The 23,075-nt window shown below is 39.5% G+C and overlaps 1 protein-coding gene across 5 annotated transcripts in view; it reads left to right on the forward strand.

Moving 5' to 3' along the window:
* LOC131031180 (callose synthase 9) overlaps window positions 1-4,936 on the forward strand; it is a 222,601-nt gene extending 217,665 nt beyond the window's left edge. For all 5 annotated transcript variants that reach the window (XM_059209486.1, XM_059209488.1, XM_057962221.2 and 2 more), the window contains 4 exons: window positions 3,280-3,399; window positions 3,677-3,727; window positions 3,870-4,052; window positions 4,154-4,936. In XM_059209486.1, coding sequence (XP_059065469.1) covers window positions 3,280-3,399; window positions 3,677-3,727; window positions 3,870-4,052; window positions 4,154-4,390 — 591 coding nt within the window. In that variant the 3' untranslated portion in view covers window positions 4,391-4,936. The remainder of the gene's footprint in view (window positions 1-3,279; window positions 3,400-3,676; window positions 3,728-3,869; window positions 4,053-4,153) is intronic.
* The last annotated feature ends 18,139 nt before the right edge of the window (window positions 4,937-23,075 follow it).

A 23,075-nucleotide genomic window follows, 5' to 3' on the forward strand; every position in this document is an offset into this window, starting at 1 on the left:
TTTTGCTTCCAGCCATCAGCATTTCTCATGAGGATGCGATTTTGTAGACACTTTGCTTTTAAATATATCTAGAATCAGCTTGTTTCTTTTGTGTTATCATTTATTGACTCATTGGATGCATCTTCTCATTAAATTTTGCAAAAAAAATGTATTTTTTATTAAAATTAAGTGTGTTTTTACGTTGCTGAGTTTTTCAGAGTTTTTTCCGAGTTTTCGCCGAGTTTTTTTCTCAGGGGCTTGGCGAGTCGAGCCGAGTTGCAAGTAGTTCAACTATGGTTAATTGTCTAAGAGGGATTCAAACCCCTAGTCGGACCATCAAGACTTTGATTATTGATTGCATTCAAAATTGTGTGAAGTGGCATGTCCTTCATTATGGCGTGTCAAGCTACTGCCCTCGTTATGAGCTTCCTTCTTATGATTTGGGCTGGCATGTGTGTGGCTTTGGTTTTCTTGGTTTTTCTCTACAAAGTGGGTGGTGATCAGAATAGGATTGAGCTCTGTGTGTATCGTAAATGGCAGAACCATGAGGTTTGGGGTGAGTTTTCAGCTGGGGGCCTTATGCCCTATATTGAGAAATTGCATGGCTCGGATCCGTAGGTGATTGCTGCTTTTGTGGAGGGCTGGGATGAGGGTACCCTCAAGGTGTATGGCCCGGAGCTGGTGGTTTCAGAGGAGGTTGTGGCGAAGGTGTCCAATACCTTTTGGTGGAAGGAAGGAAATTCTACAGGGATAGGAAATAAGCTGCTGAAGCAATAATGATTTTCTTTGAGAAAGGGGAAAGGGATATAGTGGAGAGGACTATTGATGGCGGGTATGACAGGACCACCCTCAAACCCCTCTAGGCGGAAGTTGCAGAAGTTATTTTGCGATATGTTACTTTGGATGGCCGGTTCTGTAGTTTGTTTAGCTACCATTTTGTCATCCTTAATCACTTTCGGCGTGATAAATGCATTTCATTACCCTTCTATCTGTTTTCTTCACTCTGTCATAGTTTGAAAGTTCATAGAAAAAACCCTTCTATCCCAGTTATTCATGAAGATTTGAGTCTCCTCATCATGGAGTATGCAAATTCTATTTTTGTTCAGGAAAGATATTGAGCATAGCCTTGAGGGTTTCTCAAGTGATTCGGAGGATGCATCCTCGGATGAGGATGTGGGTGTACATTTAGGGAAACATAAGAGGCCCAAAAGGGGTTCCTCAACCCACCATAAAACTGTGATTTTGGATGATGAGGACTTTGAGTATACCCCTTTGGATGAGTATGTGCCTGATGTTTCGGCCCCAAGTGATGATGTTAAGGGTAAGGTAATTTGAGGGCTCCCTCTCTTAGGTCAGTGAACGGGAAGGGGAAAGGTTTGCCCCATTCGGTGGGTGTTTCTTCCTATAAAAAGAAGATGAAATAGCAAAAGGATAGGAAGATTGAACTTGGTTTGCAATCCCCTGTTGGCCACCCATAGGGTGCCGATGGTATCGATGTGGGGTCGCATGTGCAAATTCTTGTGGATATTGGTAATGTCACCCCTTTGGAGAAAGGTTCCTCTATTATTGATTTTGGACATATGATTAAGAATGTGAAGCCAAAGTGCCTTGTTTTTGTGGATGGTGGCGGAGATTAATGCTTTGAAGGACAAGGTTGCTCAAAATTCAAATGTGTAGAACATGGATAAAATTTTCACCACTATTCTGGAGCTGGCTAAAGGAATTAAGGATTTGAAGGAAGGGCATGATCAACGCATTAAAGCCGTGGAGGAGTCCTTTGTTAAAATTCAGGATAAGTTGAGGGCAGTTGTGGTTGTGAGTTGGATGGCCATGGAGAATAGTTCTGAAGGACTTAAGCAGTTACGCCCAAGCTTATGCTATCCAGAATCTCTCCAAAGGGGGCGCGGATTCCCCTAATGCCAGTGTTAAATCTGTGAGGATGGCTATCACCCAAGAGCTGGTTTCTGGTTCTTCTCCTGGTCCTCATACTAGGCTTCGTAGTAGGGACAAGGGCATAACTCTCATTGATAGTATTGTCCATAAGGTGCACAGTATTAATCAAGATTTGATTCAAAAGAATGAAAGTTTAATGAAATCTTTGTAAGGTCTTCGAGGTTTTGATCCCCTGTTTTTTGTGTTATTTTTTGCTTGTCCAGTGGATGGTTAGTGTCTGTTTTCTGTGACTGGATAGTTTTGTTGTCAATGGTTTCAGGTCCCTTCAATACCTGTTTTCCTCTAATAAAAAACGTTCAACTTTCAATGCAATTATTGTTATGTTTTTAATGTTTATTAGGGTACACTTTATATAGTGCAACAAAGTTTCATTTATGGTTCTTATCCTTATCACTTACACATCTTTTTATAATCAGTGCTGCCTTTTTAACTAATAATCGCATTAGTCATCTGCTGTTCTAAATCTGCTCTAAATGAGAATGATATTTATTTAATCCCTTCCTTTCTTTTTTCACATTTCTACTCTCTTTTATATCTCTTCAAAGCCTCTTTACCAATGATGGCCAATGATGGAAAAGACTGCACAAATCTTTCTCCCAGTTTGTGTGGATATATATTACATACGGTTGACATTGATCCCCAAATTAGGACACGTCCCTAGAGTCTGAGGTTCAGGTAATGTAGCCTCTATAGCAGAAGGAAACAATTATAAGATTAAGAATTTTTTTTTTTCTACTGTTCCCAGCATAAATATTGATTAGATTAGATAATCCTATGTTGAAGCCAGTTCTTTTATTTCAGATTTACAAGAGTCACTATTTTTAAAAAGTCAAACACAGCAAGTGGGAGAAAAGAAATGTAGCAGTTGGAGCACACAACAAATGATAAACCCTCACAAAGCAAACACAAACCACAGAGATATCCTTTTATTTCAGTCAAAAATCAGCGATTTTATCTCATTTCACTCCTTTCATTCAGAAATTAGAATTTACGTATATCCAAAAAAACCATTAATTCCAGCGTAAAAGTGCTACTTTATATAACCCAGTCCAAGGCACCAGCAAATAATTCTTATTCTAATCCAACTGTGGAAAGATTTATGCTAGAAAACATATACTACAGCAAATATTTGTTTCCCTTTTTATCCCAAAACAGGAGTTCTATCTCACCAATGTTAATAGAAAAATAAATTAACACTACGGGAAAGAGAGATTTAATCCTTTGATTCAGTGGTGCATCACCATAGCATTGTACAGTCTATGATTTAAGTCAAAAGTCAAAATATAAATTTGTTCTGCATTTCTTATTGGCAGTCGTTTTGTGATATAAAAAATGTGTTTTTTGCAGGTACATATCCGATCCTTGAGGGGAAGGATATTTGAGACTGTACTGAGCCTACGATTTTTTATCTTTCAGTATGGTGTTGTTTATAAATTGCATGTCACAGGAAAGGACACTTCTCTTACAGTAAGTCCTTGTCAACTAATCTGTACCTCTTTATTTGAATAATTTTTCTTAACTGATTATAATCTATAAGCATGTAATTTTGTCAGTATTTCATATACTTTATTTTATTCATCTTTTCTTTTGTGAAATCAATACTGATGCGTTATGTTTTCATACCTTTGTTTAGCATAGAATTTACATTAGGTACTACTTAAAATGAGCGTTATCATATGGTCTTTATACAATTGAAATTTTGACGATCCATGCTGTCTAAATGTTTTAATAAATTTCTTGGCAGGTTTATGGTCTGTCATGGATTGTCTTGGTTGGGCTGATGATACTATTTAAGGTTTGTAGTGTAACTTTGGCACTCCATAAAGAGGCGTCTGTATTTCTCATTTAAACTTCAGCTACATCTATTTGAGCAAAGCTTCGTTTGCAGGGAATATGCAGATAGATTGAAGATTAATTAAATTGCTTTTTTCCATCAGGTTTTCACATTCAGCCAGAAAGTATCTGTGAACTTCCAGCTAGTACTACGGTTCATACAGGGCATTACTTTTTTGTCATTTTTGACTGGCCTTGTAATTGTGGTTCTTCTGACTAGTTTGTCATTGCCAGACCTCTTTGCATGTATTCTTGCATTCGTACCAACCGGATGGGGAATCTTGTGTGTAGGTTTCTCTGATTTACCTCCCTCAGGTTTGTGATTTTTTGAATATTTAATTGGTTTAATATTTGCTAAATATACTAACACGGTGGACTTATCATGCAGCTTGCTGTTGCATGGAGGCCCATTATAAAAAGGCTAGGCTTATGGAAGTCAATCCGTTCGCTTGCTCGGCTATACGATGCAGGAATGGGCATGATGATATTCGTTCCCATTGCAGTGTGTTCATGGTTACCCTTTGTGTCCACATTCCAGACACGTCTCCTGTTCAACCAGGCTTTCAGTCGTGGATTGGAAATCTCTCTTATCCTTGCAGGGAACAAGCCCAATTCACAACTATAAACACTTGAGATTTTGTACAAGTCATTGCACAGGCTATGCATTTCTGTACAAGGGTAAGGTAATTCAGACCACTGTTATATCCTACCAGCATAAGACCATGTCCTGCAGTGTATCATATAAACTGCATTTTGCAGTTCAACAGTATTCTTCTGAGGGCTAGTATTTAGCATCTTGATCTAAGCTCCCAAAGCAAATGTAATAGAACAGATGTAAATATTTAGGTATTTCTTTTTGGTGATACTTTAACTTCTCTGAACAAATTATCCCACCAAAATCTTGTAGTGATGATAAGAGTTGTCATATCTAGTGATAGGATATTGAAATTTTCTTGATTTTGCAAGAATGACAGGCTCTTGAGAAACCAGGACAGTGGGCGATACTCCATTTTGACATCAACTAAATTATTGTGGTATTTTAAGATGACTCAGTTAAATTACAAGTTAGTTGAAAGTTCTAAACGGTCAATGAGATAGAATAGAATTAATTTACTCATATTATTAAAAAAATAAAATACAAATCGTTCGAGATACATTACCCTCAATTTGATATGATTTTTTATTTATTTATTTCAATCAAATTGAAATCATTACAAAAATATCTGGCATCATTTGATGTGGTGTATGAAATTGATTATAATATCTGATGTATAATGTTTTTATATTATTAGTTCAAATGGCAGAAGCAATAAGAGGAAACGATTTGTTGTATTGTTTTTGATTAAAAAGCAGCCAAAACTGGGGGCTGACCCGAAAGAAACAGACAAACCATTACCAGCACACGCACTACAGACACATGGCAGTCAGCGAATCCCTACTTTAATAATAAAAAACAAAAACTGCCTGCTGCTATTGGATAACCCGAGATTGACACCAATCTCGTCCAACAAGCGCCATAACCAACAGTAAACCATCAATAATGTCATTACTATAACAACTGTTAAAAGTAGCAATATTACTATGGAAACAAACGTTCCAACGACAAAAACTAAAGCAAGAAGGCAGGAAACCAACCATACAACCTAATATCAGCACTCGTGTGCTTAGAGAGCATGAGCCTTGTCCAGTCATCAGCCAGGAACTAGAATAGTTCCTTAGTGGTGTCGCTTCCCATCCCTTCCGGATCCGCCTTATCCTAGTGGAACAAGCATAGAGAGGTAGCAGATGAGTGCATCACTTTGATAGCGAATTTTCCAATCTTGTTGACATAGGACTCTAGGTGCTCCAACGTTTTCTTAACACCATCTGGTATTGAGCCTCTCCATCTTTTTTGAATTGTCATACTAAAGGAAGTTATCAGGCAACTCCGAATTTTTAATCCACCTCCGATCCAGGGCCATAGGGCTGGCTTTCGGGGTTCTCCACTTACTGATGATGGTGTTCTCCTTGAGGTAATTCACAGCTAAGTCAGTCACCGTGTCAACTGAGCTGTTGGTGTCACAGAAGATCCTATTATTTCTTTCCTTCCAGATATGCCAACAAACATGGGGAGGAATGAGTCTCCAAAAGAGAGTGACTGGCGGGTGAACATAAGGGCACTTCCAGTTGCTGATAAACTGTTGCAAGTCTTTCGAGAATGTCCAAGCCAAATTGAATTTCTGAAGAACTTTGTGTCAAACCCCAGAAGCAAAAGGGCAATGGATAAAGAGGTGATTTATGCTTTCCTCCGCACAACTACACATGACACATTTGTTGGCAAGCATAAATCCCCCCTTCTTCAAATTATCAATAGTAAGGACCTTCCCAGGAAGGGTTGTCCACCAGAAGAAGTTAATTTTAGGGATAAGCTGAGAGTTCCAAACTTCTTTCCAACTGCAACAATCATTGAAGGAGGCAACCAAGAGATTGTAGGCCGATTTAACACTGAAAGCCCTTGAGGGATTCACAGTCCAAACAAATTTATCAGTGTGAGTGAAATAGGGGATCCTGATCCCCTGCAGAAGGGATTGTAGCTCTTCAGCCTGATGAATCCATTGGGGGGTATTTCCCAGACTATCAACAAGCCTTAACCAGCAGTGGGAGGGAGAGATGTAGTTGCTCACAAGGGAGCTAATCGAATCCTTCAGAGGGATCATGAGACAACTGAATCGAGAGGAGGCAAGGGGTCTGTCCCCAATCCAGTTTTCCTCCCAAAATCTAATTTTCTGGCCACTTCCAACTTGCAACTTTAGACCCTGCTTGAGAAGTTCCCTGTTCTTAACAAAGTTGTTCCAAATTTTAGACCAAGGAAGGAGCACATTGGAAGAGAGGAGGGAGGGGAAGGTGGTGTGGTTGAAGTTCTTGGCCCTCATAATCATGCTCCAGTCCGTTTTGCCCGTCATAAGGATCCATCTGATTTTAGTCAACAAGGCTTTATTCAGATCAAAGATTTTTCTGATTCCAAGGCCACCCATGCTCTTTGGTTTGCATACCTTATCCCAATTGACTAAGCTGTTTATGGTCTTCTCTTCCAAACCCGTCCACACAAGGCTTCTTTGGATTCTCTTGAGTTTCTCAGCCATAGCATTGGAAATTTTGAAAAGAGAGAGAAAGTAGACAAGGACACCTTGAAGGGAGGCCGCCAGAAGCTGGAGTTTGCCCGCACTACTCAGAGTTTTTCCAGTCTAGCCTGCGAGTTTATTTTGCATTCTTTCAAGGATTGATTCCCAAAAGTGGGGGGTGACCTCCTTGGTAGTGAGGGGGAGACCCAAGTAGGAATTAGGGAGATCAACAACACTACAACTCAAGATTTGGGTAAGTTTACCTTGGAGAATTCTATCTATGTCAAAGAAGTAAACCTTGCTCTTGCTATAGTTAATCAGTTGACCAGAGGCATGGGCGTAATCTCCCAACAGATGCTTCCACACTTTAGCCTCTATCACAGACGAAAGGCCGAAAAGGAAGGTGTCCTCCACAAATTACTGCATAACCATAGAGGGGTGAATGGAAGCAACCTTTACCCCTGAGATTCTATTGGTCCTGATCAGATTGGAGAAATTCTTACTTAAGACTTCAACAACCATAATGAACAAATAAGGTGAGAGAGGGTCACCCTGACAAAGCCCCTTCCCCGCCTTGAAGAAGCCCCAGGGGGTGCCATTGACAATCCCTGAATAGTGAACACTTTCTACCACCACCCTGATAATATTGATAAATCTTTCCTAGAATCCCATCTTAGAAAGGACTGCATACAGGAATTTCCAATTAACCTTGTCATAAACCTTAGAGATGTCAAGTTTGAGAGCCATACCTGGGTTGTGAATTTTCTCCACAGAGTGAATGACCTCATGAGTAGTAATGACAACATCAAGCATTTGCTTGCCCTGAACAAAACCTCTTTGAGAAGGACTGATGCATTTATCAAGGAGGGATTTGATTATGTTGACAATAACTTTAGAGAAAATTTTGTAGACTGAGTTACATAGGTTGATGGGCCGATAGTCAGAAATAAGTTTCAGATCAGGAACTTTGGGCACCAAAACAATGAAGGTGTTATTCAACTTCTTCAGGAGTTTACCAGTGCGAATGAAGTCCCTAGTAGCATTAGTGAGATCATACTTCACAGTTTCCCAAAAAGTCTGGAAAAAAGCTGAAGGGAAGCCGTCAGGAGCAGGGTTCTTAAAGGCAGCCATAGCAAAAACCACAGCTTTGACTTCCTCATCAGACACACGGCTTATCAGCAACTCATTATCAGCATCATCCAGGACCTGAAGAATGAGACTAAGGAGTTTATCACTGATTTCATTAGGTTCCCTGATCCTATCATTTGAGTAGGCATTAGCAAAGTGAAGGGAAGCCCATTGACCAATTTCATTATTCCCTGCCACTTCCTCATTTTTGTCATTGAGGATGGATCGGATAGTGTTCCTTCTTTTATGTTTTGAGGCCGATCTGTGAAAGAAAGAGGTGTTTTTGTCCCCCTCAACTAACCATTGGATCCTGCATCTTTGCTTCGAGTAAATTTCTTCTAGATTCATGATTTCTTTCCATTTGTGTCTCCATCCCACTTCCTCCGTATGAGTGATCCTAGTGGAAGTCCCCTCCGCAATGGTCCTCTAGAGGCGGTCCAAATTGGTTTTGGCCTCCTTTTTTTTTTTTGAAGATATCCCCAAAGGAAGAGAGGCTCCAAGCTTTCACCTCCCTTTTGATGATTTCCAACTTTTTATAAATTCTGAACATAGCCGTCCCTTGAACATAGCTGTCCATCAATGACAACACAATATCATTATGTCAACATATTTTGCACATATGCCAACAATCTCCCCCTTTGGCATTGATGACAATATACAAAGATATCTCTCTTTTTGCATCACATCTTCTCCTTAATACTGCAGATATCTTTTCCACTTCACATCTTCCCCCCCTTTGACAACAATGCCAAAGTGGAGGCACAAGCTTCCCTGTTACACTATGTTGCTCCCCCTAAGGAGTAGCATCCTTCAACACATCAATCTTGAAAATATATAGCAAAGTAATGTCTGACTGATGTGGAGCACAAACCTTTAGATTACCTCTTGAAGGGGCAACACCCCCAATTCACCTCTCAGATAGTTAAAAGTAGCCTTCGGTAGAGGCTTGGTGAATATGTCTGCTAACTGCTCCTTACTGGAAACATGTTCCAATACCACCTCTTTGTTTTGAACCTTTTCCCTCAAGAAATGATACTTGAGTTCAAAGTGCTTGGTTCTAGCATGTAAAACTGGATTCTTGGAAATGTTAATTGCACTTGTATTGTCACAGAATATACTTATCGGTTCAGATACAGGAACTTTGAAACCATTCAATACATGCTTCATCCAAATAGTCTGGGTGCAGTTCATAAAAGCTGCAACATACTCTGCTTCTGTTGTAGACTGAGAGATACAATTCTGCTTTTTACTCATCCATGAGACCAGTTTACCACCGAGAAAGAATGCACCACCGGTTGTGCTCTTCCGGTCATCTACATTACTAGCTACTAGGTGAGATTCTCTTGGGTTTTTCTGAAACCGAGCGGTAATACCCACTACATGTGCAATGTCCGGTTTGCTATGCACTACATAATGCAACTTACCAATCATTGATCGGTATTCCTTCTCATTTACCAATGCTGAGTCATCTTCTTTTGATAGTTTACAACCGGTCACCATTGGTGTACCAACTGGTTTACTGTCTTTCATGCCAAAGGCCTTCAACACCTCTTTGACATACTTGGACTGAGTCATAAAGATTCATCTTTCATTTACTGAATCTGCAGTCCAATAAAGAACTTAATCTCACCTATGAGTGACATCTCAAACTCCTTTTTCATCTCATCTGCAAAGTCATGAATCATCTTGTCATCTCCACCAAAGATTATATCATCAACAAATACTTCACAGATCATAATCTGATCTCCTTCTGATTTTAAGTAGATATTGCTATCTTCACTTGTTTTTCCAAATCCAATCTTCACAAGATGAGAGTGCAAGAGTTCATACCATGCTTTAGGTACTTGCTTCAGTCCATATAAAGCTTTATGTAACCTACACAACATGTCACTGTCTTCTGATAGGGCAAACCCATCTGGTTGCTCTATATATACCTCCTCTTCAAGTATTCCATTTAGAAATGCAAATTTTACATCCATTTGGTATACCTTGAATCCTTTAAAAGTTGCATATGCAAGAAGCATACGAACTCCTTCCAATCTTGCTACTGGAGCAAAGGTTTCACCATAGTCCTCTCCTTCTTCTTGGGCATATCCTTTACATACTAGCCTGACTTTGTTCCTTACCACTGTGCTATCCTCATTTAGCTTATTTTTGAAAACCCATTTAGTTCCAATGACATTTTTATGCTTCGGTCTGGTTACCAAAGACCATGTACCATTCTTTTCTATTTGGTCAAGTTCCTCCTCCATTGCCTTGATCCAATCTTCATCTTTATGTGCCTCTTTGAATGATTTAGGCTCAAATTCAGAGATCATACATGAGCTTTCTCTGACCTTTCTTCTTGTGAGAATTCCTGCATCTTTGTCTCATATGATCTGCTATGGATCATGATTGAGTTTGACATACCATGGTATGTTCTTAAGAACTTCCTCTTGCTTTTCTTCATGATCCTCATCTTCATCAGCATCAACATCTACTGGTGTAGGAGCACAATTACTAATACTGGGCTGATTTACAACCGGTTCCCATAAAGTTACTACCGGTTCATCTCCTACTTGCTTACTGTCGATTCCCTTCGATTTCTCAGATTTTTCATCAACCCTAACATTGATGCTTTCAACAATTCTCTGAGTCCTATTATTGAAACATTTGAGAGCTTTATTTTTGTGAAATATCCTAGGAATATTCCTTCATCACATTTTGCATCGAACTTGCTCTGGTGTTCACTCTTCTTGATATAACATTTACTTCCAAATACTCTAAAGTAGCTTACCACTAGTGTCTTACTGGTCCAGTACTCATAAGGAGTCTTATCCTTTCCTTTCTTGATGAGTACCTGGTTCATTGTGTAGACTGCAGTGCTCAATGCTTCTCTCCAAAATGTGTGAGCAACCTTTCCTTGGATTAGCATTGTTCTAGCCGCTTCAACCACTGTCTAGTTTTTTCTCTCTGCTAAGTCATTCAGTTGTGGAGTCCGGGGGGCAGACAATTGCCTTTTGATGTCATTCTCTTCACAATATTGGTTGAATTCATCGGAAGTGAATTCTCCTCCTTGATTAGTTCTAAGGCATCTGATTCTTCTACCACTTTCCTTTTCTACCAGTGCTATGAAAGCTTTGAACTTTCCAAAGGCTTCAGACTTGTCCTTCAAGAATGTGACCCACATCATTCTTGAACAATCATATGTGAGAATCATAAAATACCTATCTCCTTGCACACTCCTAGTTTTCATAGGATCACACAAATCAGTATGCACACGATCAAGTAAGTTGTCAGCAGTGAAAGATTTACCTTTCAAGATTGAGGAAGACATTTTCCCCAGTTGGCATTCTTTGCACAAAGGATTTTCTGGTTTGCTCAATGTCGGTAGTCCTCTAACTGTCGTGATCTTACTGGCCTTTACTATGCTATCAAAGTTTACATGGCAGAGTCGCCTATGCCATATCCAGCTATCATCAAACTTAGCCATAAGACATGTACTTATATTTGCATTCAGCTGGAATAAGTTACCTTTGGTCTGCGTACCAGTGGCCATCAGTTCACCATTCTTTCTTTTGATTTTGCACACTCCATTTTTGAATTCCAGAGTGAGTCCACTGTCATTCAGCTGGGCAACACTCAATAGATTGTGTCCGAGACCTTCCACCCAATACACATTGTCAGCCCTGCTCTTTCCATTTAGAGAGATTGACCCTCTGCCTTTGACCATACATGGTGCATCATTACCAAAACGAACCACACCACCATCATATTCTTCCAGAGATATAAACTTTCTTCGGTCACCAGTCATATGGTGAGAACAACCACTGTCAATAATCCACTCATTGGAATTATCAAAGCGGGAGACAAGAGCCTTCTTGTCTGACACATCCTCCTTGACTGCAACAAACACAATATCTTCATTTTCTTCATCTTCTGATTCCTCATCTGTGACACCTTCATCAACTGCTACAAAACAGTTTCTTCGGTTTCCTCCTTTGAATTTCTTGAACCTTTCCAGTTTGTCCTTGTTGTCACCATTATGACAGTTTATAGCGATGTGTCCTATCCGATTACAAGAGAAGCATTTCAAAGGAAGCTTATCTTTGTATTTGCCGGTTCCCTTAGGAAGTCTCTTGGTAAGAAGAGCTTCAAATTCCATCAGAATCTCCTCATCATCCATTTCTCTGCTCTGTCTTGGTTCACCACTGATGCTTGCTTCTTTTCCTTTTTTGGATGGTGCAATAGATGCCCTAAAAGTTGATTCAGTCTTCTGAACACTGCCATTAAAACTATTTAGCTCATACGCTGTTAATTTTGCAATGATGGAGTCTAGGGATACCTTAGTCTTGTCTATTGATCTCAACTCCTGAATAGCAGCAACCCTTATTGCATAGACCAGTAATAAGGATCTCAGGACTTTACTAATAACAGTGGAATCTTCCATTTTCCCTCCTGCACTCTTGATGTCTCCAACAATAGTCTTGATTCTTATTCCATATTGTTGAATGGTCTCACCTTCAACCATCCACATGTCTTCAAACTTCCTTCTAAGGCTTTCTTCCTTAGCTTGTTTTACATGCTCATCACCGCCATAGATATTCTCAAGAGTATCCCATACTTCTTTGGGATTTTCTTTATCCTGGACATCGATAAACTCAATGTCAGATAAGCTGCTGATTAGGGCTTCCATGACTTGCCCATTCTCTTGGATCTCTCTCTTTTGATCATCGGTGAGGGTACCGGTAGGAATAGCATAGGCATTTTCAACATAGCTCCAATGTTGAGCACCCATGCATCTGATGTATATCTTCATTGTCTTTCCATATTTTAAAACTGTCTCTGTTGAACTTTGGACTTTCCCTCTTCATCATTACAATAGGATCTTTCCCTCAAGCGGTTAAGCTTACAACACAAAGGGCCTAGAGGGCGCTCTGATACCAATTGATAACTCAGTTATGAACAATGAGTACCAAACCGGTATTGGGAGGGGGGGGGGTGTTGAATCAGTACAGGCACACAACCTTTTCCTGAACCGGTTAGATTGCAGACTATAAAATACTGACAATCCCTAACACTGGTCTGAACCAGATTACTACTGGTAAAACATAGTGCAACTGTGAAAGTCATGAACCAGTCAATCTTCTTAGCTTTCCATACAACCTACTCCCTCATTTCCACTTTGTCCTTATGCATAAGCAGATAATCTATCATCAAAGATACAATGATTTACCACTAAACAAGAAATAACAAAACATCACATGAAAGAGGCATCACATGACACACATAATTTTTTTATGTGGAAACCCAACTGGGAAAAACCACAGTGGGGATGAATACGCACAAGCTGTTTTTGAATTCTTTAGAAGTCTGCTCTGTTAGGAGCCAGGTTCGGTTAAAGACTGTTACATTAGGTTCTGTTAGGAACCAATCCTATTAGGGATCACCAGGTTAAGGGATGACTAGAATACCCGGTTAAGGGTTAAACCCTGTTAGAGGTTACCTTGTTAGAGGATTTTATGAACTCAATGGCTTTGAGTCACCCTGTTAAAGGATTTACAACAAGTTGGTTAAAGCTACCCTGTTCAGGGATTTTGCAACTGTTGAAGTGGTTAGAGATCAACAGGTGTTACAATGATTTGGTAAATAGCACTTCAATGCCAATGCAGATCCGCTTTAGTTCCTTTCTTCTGCATACACACTCTGCAGGTATCAATCCTCTCGACTGGTCTGACAAGAATCGCGTATCTTTGCACATAGATACACACACAACATTTGTCAACCACCTCAGCATGAAACACCACATCGACCTTATAAGAAACAGATAGGTCGGTAACATAAACCCTAAACCCTAAATTTAGGTTGATCAATTCAGTTGGTTGAATCCTGACCATTGAACACTTTGAATTTGAATACAACAGTCTTGAACAGATCTCAAAACATTCTCCATCATTCGTTCTTCGCCGCTTCTTGGAGGTGATAACCCATCACGCATTCTCCACCGTTTGCAGAGACTTTGTACATTCCCAAGGTAGATAGGATCAATCTCCTTCATGCAAGATCCTTCACGTGCATGAGGCTGACGTGACAAAACGATATGATCTCCATTACAATTCTAACTCATCACACAATGGCATCAGTTGAAACACACAGGCTCGAAACACTTCAACTGGAAACCCTGAAGCTGAGACTACCAACCGGTAGTCATACCATATTAAACCCCTTCACCTTTAGCACATATACGTATTCTCATCATTATACCGGTTCACTTTTTCAGTTGCTTAATTTCAATAATCTTGTTCACTTTTCATCATGTTACTGGTTCACTCTTCGACATATTACCGATTCGCACATATACCGGTTCTCATCATTATGCCGGTTCACTTTGCCAGTTGCTTAACTTCAATAATCCTGTTCACTTTTCATCATGTTACCGGTTCACTCTTCGACATATTACCGGTTCTCTTTCAGCATATTACTAGTTCACACTTGAGTATATTACCGCTTCATTATTTTAGTATATTGGCATCAATGACAACACAATATCATTATGTCAACATATTCTGCACATATGCCAACAATTTTGTATGCATTGCTTGAAGTCTGAGTGGGAGTGCCACATAATCTCATACCTGAAGGGTGAGGGACCGGAGGTCAGCTTGTCAACACAAGAGAAGAGGACTGGGGAGTGGTCAAAGATAGTGCACGGGAGAGATAAGAGCGAAGAATTAGTCCCAAAATTCCATTTGGCAGAGATCAGAAACCTGTCCAACTTGACCTGAATTAGATTGGATCATTTTCTATTGTTAGACCAGGTGAGCTGGTTCCCTTGGAGGTCAAGATCAAGTAATTCATTATTTCTGATGAAGTCAGCTAAGTCAAGCATGCTCTCACTGTAGTCCGTTAGACCTCCTATCTTCTCTGAAGGATAGAGGGGGGTGTTGAAGTCCCCGGCTAGCATAAAAAACTCCTCCTTATTGTTAGTCAAGAAGGCAGTGATTTCTTCCTAGATTAGAACCCTTCCCTGTCTAGTATGAGGAGCATAAATATTAAAAAAGAACCAAGATAAGTTATTCATAGTGAACCTGGTGGAAAGAAAGTTGTGAGAAGAGCCAACTACAAAACCATCCAGCTTGCTCTTATTCCAAAGGGTAGCAATTCCGCCTGAAGCACCATCCGCCTCTCCATAATGAAAGGCAGCACCCGGCCATAAACTATCGACAAGTGTAGCAAAATTTTGGTAACTCATTTTCACCTCCTGGATAAGGATAATATCAACTCTATTGGTGAGTATGCATTGCTTAAGAGCATACTGCTTTTGGGGGCTATTTAAGCCCCTTAATTTACATGAGAGGAACTTCATTTCTTACTCTTCTGTGTTGTCTCCAAGGTTAATTGCCTTCCACTAGCAATTTCCATGGCCATTACCTTAGTTTTGAGGGTCCTCTCAGAGGGTCTTCCTGGTTTAGAGTCATTTCCCACATCCGCCTTCTTATTTCCCCTAGTTTTTCTTTTTGGTTCCTGCCATTCCCCCTTATCTTTGTTTGTCGGCGAGGACTGGGTGAAACGGCTACCAAAAGAAAGAGTAGTGATATCCCCAGAGAATCTTGTAGCAAACGAGGAGGTCAGGTCCAACCCAAGCCAGGATGTGGATGAGGTCCTAGCGCAAGTGCTCCAAATATTCCTCCCACAACTTCCATTTGGGTTGGGTAGCAGATTCACGATTGCTAGCAAAGTGGAGGTAATGAGTCCTATCTTCTCTGTGCTAGTCGCCTCCAGATTGGGGCCTTCTTGATCAACCTTCATTTTGGGGATCTCTCCTTCTTCTAGCTCCGGCCCCAAGCATCTCCTTGAGGGGGTAGGAGCCTTCTTGGAATCGGGGTTAACTATCATGTTAAGAATACCAGCCAAGAAGGGGTAGCCCTCCTCAAAGGTATCTTGAAGGCCCATCTTTTCTATCAGATCCTCGATCTGACCCATGGAATTATCGAAGGCCGGGGGGTTAGGGGGGTTACCATTCTTAGCTGTCTCCCCAATAACAATACCCGGGGACGACAACTTCTCCTTCAACTTTTCCTCAAGAGGTTGAGGGGTCGGGTAGTCTGCAATAACATGGCCATGTTTACCACATCTTTGACAATACATAGAGATGTTCTCATAGACTATTTCCTGTGTCCATTTACCCCATTTGGATTTGAGGGCAATGAAGTTAGGGAGGGGGTTGTTAACAACCATATTCACACAAAGGTGAGCATACACAAGTTTGGACTTCTGCATTGTCACATTGTTGACAACAACAAACTGACCGAACGAGTTACCAATCCACCTGAAAATGGTATCGTCCCAAAATTCCAGGGGGAGGCTAGGGAGTCTGATCCAAACCAGCGCCAGTCTAAGGAGGTCTGCACTAGGGTCAAACCATGACTTCCACTTGGAGAGAGTAAGACAATGCTTATCATAAGATCATGTACCAGACATAACATAAATGGAGTCTTCCTCAACAGTAAATCTAAAAAGGAAGAGTCTGCCAAGCACGACAGAGACAGAGACAGTACCTTTGATTTTCCATCTAGAGCCCGCCCATCTTTTAACCATATCTATAGTGGGTCTGAAGGCAATGAACCTTCCAACCAGGAAAAGGTGGAGGGATGAAGCAATATTATCCATGATACCATCGGGGAGGCAAATCTCGGGGCCCTCCTCACCATTACTGAATTTTGGCTGCAACGACGGAGTTTCTGGCTTGGAGTTCCCCAAAAGGGCACCTTTCCAGGAGTTCGATTGAGCTTCCCTAGACAAAGGATCCACCTCTTGAGTCTTGGGGTCCTTTTTGGAAGAATCCAAGTTGGGGGCCACCAGAGGAAGCTTCACAAGGCAGGGGGCCTCATGTAGGATCTCGTTACAAGCAAACACAGAGGGAGTCCACCCATCTCCTTGGGCGTGCAACACAAGCGCTAGATTCAAACAAATCTGCAGGTCAACCGGAGGGGGGTCAGGGTCCAGGGAGGACAGGTCCTCCCCAGCAGAGACGTCGGGCATAGCAGGAATTCAAACAGTTGCAGAGCGGGATTCTAGTTTTGTTGATGTATTTTAATTAACTAAATATTTAATTAATATATTAAAATGTAATGATCAAGATAAATTAATTAGTTGATATTTTAAGGTTAATCAATTAAGTAATGATAAACATATTATCATTGAATTATTTGATCGGGATTGAATACATAAATAGATCAAAGATAAATACTAAATTTTTTGGATTTGATTTTGCAAGTATTTTTTCATGAATGTGTAGGATCATACTCTATGATCAATCATTTTTTTCTTCTTTAACTATCTTCATCCTAGCAATTGATCATATATAGATGTGTTAGTAAATGTGTATGAGGATAACTAAATTTATTTCTTTTTTTTTTTTGTTATGGAGGTCTACCCACAAATTCATTTTTTTGCTATCAGATATGGTAGCATGAGAACTTCTTTGGCTAAAAGACAAGGATTGAGAGGTATCCATTTAGCCAATCATCCCTTTTTGATGTTGAAGCCTTGCACTCAACAAGACTTGATCCCTAGTGGACTCATTGAAAACCTTTCAACTTCACCAACAAACCAAGGGTTAACTTTATCTTTAATTTTAATTTTGTTTTGATTGTAATATATAGTTTGTGGTTCATTTGTGCATTAATGCTAAAAAATACAATAGACAATAGCTTTTGAATTGATAATTTTACTATGAAAATTTATAGTTTATTTAAATATTTTAAAAAATAATCCTTGTTTGTTGATAGATTTTGGATTTTAGATTTTAGATTTGTTCCATACTGATATCTAGACTTGAAATGACTATTGATAATGTTGTCAACCATTTAGTAGCTTGCTATGTGAGGGTCTTTATATTATGTCAAGGCTTTGGTTTCAATTGATTGACTTTGTAGGATTGAAGATGCACAAACAATCATATAATATGTCCATTGATGTGTAATTATGTTGCCATGTTTATTCTAGGCTTTAAAGATGATGCGATTTATAGTTGAGTTCTTATCAATGGAGGGTCTGGTCTAGATTGCATATGAAGATAGTTAAGCAGTAGAAGAAGTAAAAAAACAAAGGAATTGGTTGGCTATTGGCTAGTGCATATAGAAGAAATTATTGATAACATTATTGTTAGTCTAGGTTTTTTATATTTATTTTTCCTACAATTTTTTTTTTGATACCAAGGGTATCCTTGCGACCTAGTCCAATGACCAAGGCGAGCTAAGGTGAGACTAATCCCTTGGGAGAAGGATTTGCACCCCGCAAGCAATACCCCCTCTTAAACTCGGGAGCGAGTTGAACCCGAGACCAGTGGGGAGCAAACCCACAACCCAAGCCAACTCACCTACTCATGTAGGACTTTTCCTACACATTATTAAGCATACTTAGGTTATATTAGAATGGTTAGTATGAGGACACATGTCATAATCCTACAATCACACGTGTCATTCACACCCACATTTGGGTAGCTGAATGTCACACCCTCTTTTAGATTTGTTAGCCACCTCCCCATAACCATTTGTTTGACTTTACCTAAGTTGGCATAACCATGCATTTGACATTTTCAAAGTAGGCACTACTCCCACCTAATTTGGTTGTTTGGGAGTTATTATCCCTCTTGAAATTATATGCTTGTATTTTCCTATATAATTAGCACTCACCTCTCCCTTATGAGTTAATCCAGTTGAGCACATATCAGCTCAATCAGTACAAGGAAGTGTTGATCCATATTGTATCATTTTTACACCATATTCCAACATTTCATCCTTTGTGTTGCTCTCGTGTAGAAGGTTGATCTTGGTTTTGTAGGTGATCATGGGAGATTGAGTCCATCATTGACTCTAACATGGTATCAGAGCTTCCAAATCTGCAAGCCACTTCTCGATTTTGGGGGAAAATCAATGTTGAGTTTTTGTTGGGTGAATTTTGAATCAAAAAAATGACGCCATTGAGTCCAGAAGGTTGAACAAACGAATTTTGATATAAAATACTCTCTATTTTGGTGAAAGTCAAATTTGAGGCCCCACTTGCATAATTACGGTACGAAAAATGTTTTTGTTGAATTTTTATTTATTTTACTTGCATTAAATAATATTTATTATTAAAGTGCAGGTTTTTTTATATGTATTAAAAAAAATTATTATTATTTTCCCCATATATATATATAATCTCCTGCATGAGCACCTTGTCAGTACCCAAAATTCAAAAAAATAAATAAATTCTTTTTTGGTACCGATAGGGTACTCGTGCAAGCCTTTGTTGGCCCTATACCCATAGGGTACTGCAGTGCTGCAGAAGCCTGCAAACCACTGTTGGCATATGCACCGACATCAACAGATCACACTCTACACCGACACTCAGACCACTGGCACCGACAGAGAGAAAGGAAGCATACCGGCACAGAGGCCTTTAGGATTTTTGATATATCATATTTTGTTTATTATTGTAAAAAATTTGTAAGCCGACTTGGCAAGTTGTAAAATGACTCTTATATATAAGAGAGATCATTGTAGACATTTTGTAAGCAAGAAAAAGGAAGATATTAGGCAGACCTATTATGCGAAATATAGGTTAAAGGTTTTATGTAAAGAACAGAGCAGAAACTAGTACTGGATCAGGCATTATATATGCTATTGTAAAGCAGTACAAGATATTGGATCTATATAATCCACATTGTAAGTTAGTGAGACTTCCCATTGAGCAGTGAGCTCTAGGCAATTGGCCTTCCTGCATGTACAGGCCCCTTTTGTAAGTAATATTCTCTTATTGGCCAGTAAGTGAATATTGTGGGTCACAAATCCCACCGAGGTTTTTCCCACACCGGGTTTCCTCGTTCAATCCTTGTCATGGTGTGTTTTTCATGTGGATGCTTTTAATTCTGTTCATTGCATTATTTCTTGCATACCAGTATACTGTTATAATATGTTCTACATGTTTTAAGTTAAGAAATTCAAATCACTGGTTAGATACTTCTTTGGAGAGTGACATGCCTGCAGCTTTCAAAAGAGTCGTAAGGAAAAGAGATCCCTCACCGACAACCACACACTCACCTAGGATGACTAGATAGAAACAACAAGCAGTAAGATCTCACGTTAAAAAGACTACACCAAAGAAGAAACTGACACCCAAGAAGAAGAAGAGAACAAAACAAAATTTGGCCCCTCTTGACATACTATTGAATGAAATTACAGAGGAAGGGAAACTGAAGAATATAGAGAAATTGTATGGCACTCTGACTGCAGATGAAAAAGAACAAGTAGAAAATAGTGTTATATTGCATATGGACATGTATAAGAAATTTTTGATGAAAAGTTACTAGTTGTTTATCCAGTGAACTCACCTAAAGAAATTGATGATTTAATTGCTGAAGCCAACCGATCAGTATTCTCTACTTCACACCGACACATTGTATTAATGGTTGAAGAGTCAATGAGGTGACTAAAGAAACAAAAAATGCATGGGACATATTTCTTGTTGAGAAAGAAAAACAGGAAGAATACAAGAACCCCAAACCAATAAAGGTATATCAGAAGGAGAGAGACAAAGGAAAAGGAAAGGTTGGTGGACCTCCGAGTATCAAAGTAAAAGACAACTTACCTCCACCTCCTTTTACATCACCGGTAACAACAACTATAGAAGATCAACCGACAGTTGAAAGTATGGATGTAGAGGATGTCATTCCTAATCCCGAAGTCTTATATACAGTGGATGTTGATACACAAAAGATCAACATTGTGGTAGACAAAGATACAACTGGTAAGACTGAAATGGCTAGTGAGCCATCGATAGCTGAGCAAACTGATAACACACAAGAGAAACTGACAGATGACAAAGAGCAACAGGCAGAAACTCAGACTGAGACAGTGCAACAAACAGAGCAACAAGAAGAGCAACAGCAATAGGAATAGGCTCCGGAACAGGTACAGGAACAGAGTCATGAGGAAACAGTACAAACGATAATAGGAGAAGTACACAAACCATTGCTTAAGGAATGCAAACACAAATAGACCTACTAGAGGCCACGACAAGCTTGGTTACTTCCTCCACCGACGGAATTCAGCATGTTGGTTCCTCCTCAGCAGACCACAAATCAACAAATGTAACTGAAGTACTTTTGGATTCAATCAAAAGGATAACAGATTGTAGTTCACAGACTTATAAAGCCATAGATGACACAATACCAATTTTGAAGGTAATTGCTCCTAACTGTAACATAGACAATAAAGATTCTTTAGGACAACTTGATACTTTGTGTAAATACATCGCTGAGAACACAGTGACTATTGAGAAAATAAAGGAAGAGACATTGAAGAATAAGGTAGAAATTGAAAAGCAAAAATTCTTTGAAGATCAGATAAAGAAGTGTACTAGAGAATTTGACACACTTCTACCAGAACTGCGTAACTTGTTAAAGGAATACAAACCTCTATACAAAGACCCCTGCAAGAGAAACTTTTTGACAGTAGACATAGATAAGAAAATAAGCAAGGTACAAGATGAAATCAATAAACTTGCTAATAATTTTGTTAACTCACCTGATATATTATCAGTTTTTGAGCAAAGGATAACAAATTTTGAGGAAGAGTTACTTAAATTAGAAAGAGAAAAGGAGAGAATAGTGAATAAGGCAAATCATATAAGACTAAAACTGAGTCCAAGATTGGACTATCTAGCATCATTGCGGAGGAAATATCTGAGGCACTGATACAGGGGCAGAAAATATCGGCAGAGCATATGCAAAATCTCACCGGTACAGTTAAAAAAACAGAGACATCAATAAGAGACAGTAAGAAGTTTATGGAGAGTATAAACTTGATTTTGGCAAATCTATTTCAAATTGTAACTACCCAGTTACAAGGTTGAGGCTGCAACTCTATTGACACCTTGACAACCTTTTTCATTGATGCCAAAGGGGGAGTAGTGGTATGAGAAAATTCAATATCACAGGAATCATATGCTCAGGGGGAGCACACATTTTTGGTAACATTTTTGGACTTCACATTTTTGGATACACTTTTGAAATTTCTCATGAGTGTTGCCATCAATGCCAAAGGGGGAGATTGTTGGCATATGCACACTCCAATGAGACATTGTATGTGATTGAAGGTTTTGTCATTGATGGCAACCTTGCAATCCTATGGCACCGGCAAGGCATTACACCGGCATCAATAGATCACACTCTACACTGACACTCAGACCACCAGCACCGACACAGAGGCCGACAGGATTTTTGATATATTGAATTTTGTTTATTATTGTAAAAACTTTGTAAGCCGACTTGGAAAGTTGTAAAATGACTCTTATATATAAGAGAGATCATTGTAGACATTTTGTAAGCGAGAAAAATGAAGATATTAGGCAAACCTATTATGTGAAATATAGGTTAAAGGTTTTATGTAAATAACGGAGCAGAAATCGGTACTGGATCAGGTATTATAGATGCTATTGTCAAGGAGTACAAGATATTGGATTTGTATAATCCACATTGTAAGTCAGTGGGACTTCCCATTGAGCAGTGAGCTCTGGGCAATTGGCCTTCCTGCATGTGCAGGCCACTTTTGTAAGTAGTATTCTCTTATTGGCCAGTAAGTGAATATTGTGGGTCACAAATCCCACCGAGGTTTTTCCCACACTGGGTTTCCTCGTTAAATCCTTGTGTCATGGTGTGCTTTTCATGTGGATGCTTATAATTCTGTTTATTGCATTATTTCTTGCATACCGATATACTGTTATAATATGTTCTACATGTTTTAAGTTAAGAAATTCAAATCACCGGTTAGATACTGATTCACCCCCCCCCCCCCCCCCCCCCCCCCCTCAGTATCTGTGGGAATCCTAACAATCACAACCCCTTGGGGCCCTGTGCTGCAGCCTTAGGCACAACCTACGTGGGGTGAGGCTACGACCCCCCAAACAACTTTTTAATATATATTTTTAATAATTAAAAAGTTCAACAATAATTTTTTACGATTTGCACCGTAGCTTCGACCTTTATGCACCTTGGCCTTCATGCCAGACACTTGGCAATGTTGCCAAGTTCAACAACAATTTTGGTGATCCTACTCA

This window comes from Cryptomeria japonica, chromosome 8 (genome assembly GCF_030272615.1).
Source record: "Cryptomeria japonica chromosome 8, Sugi_1.0, whole genome shotgun sequence".
Classification (NCBI taxonomy): domain Eukaryota; kingdom Viridiplantae; phylum Streptophyta; class Pinopsida; order Cupressales; family Cupressaceae; genus Cryptomeria; species Cryptomeria japonica.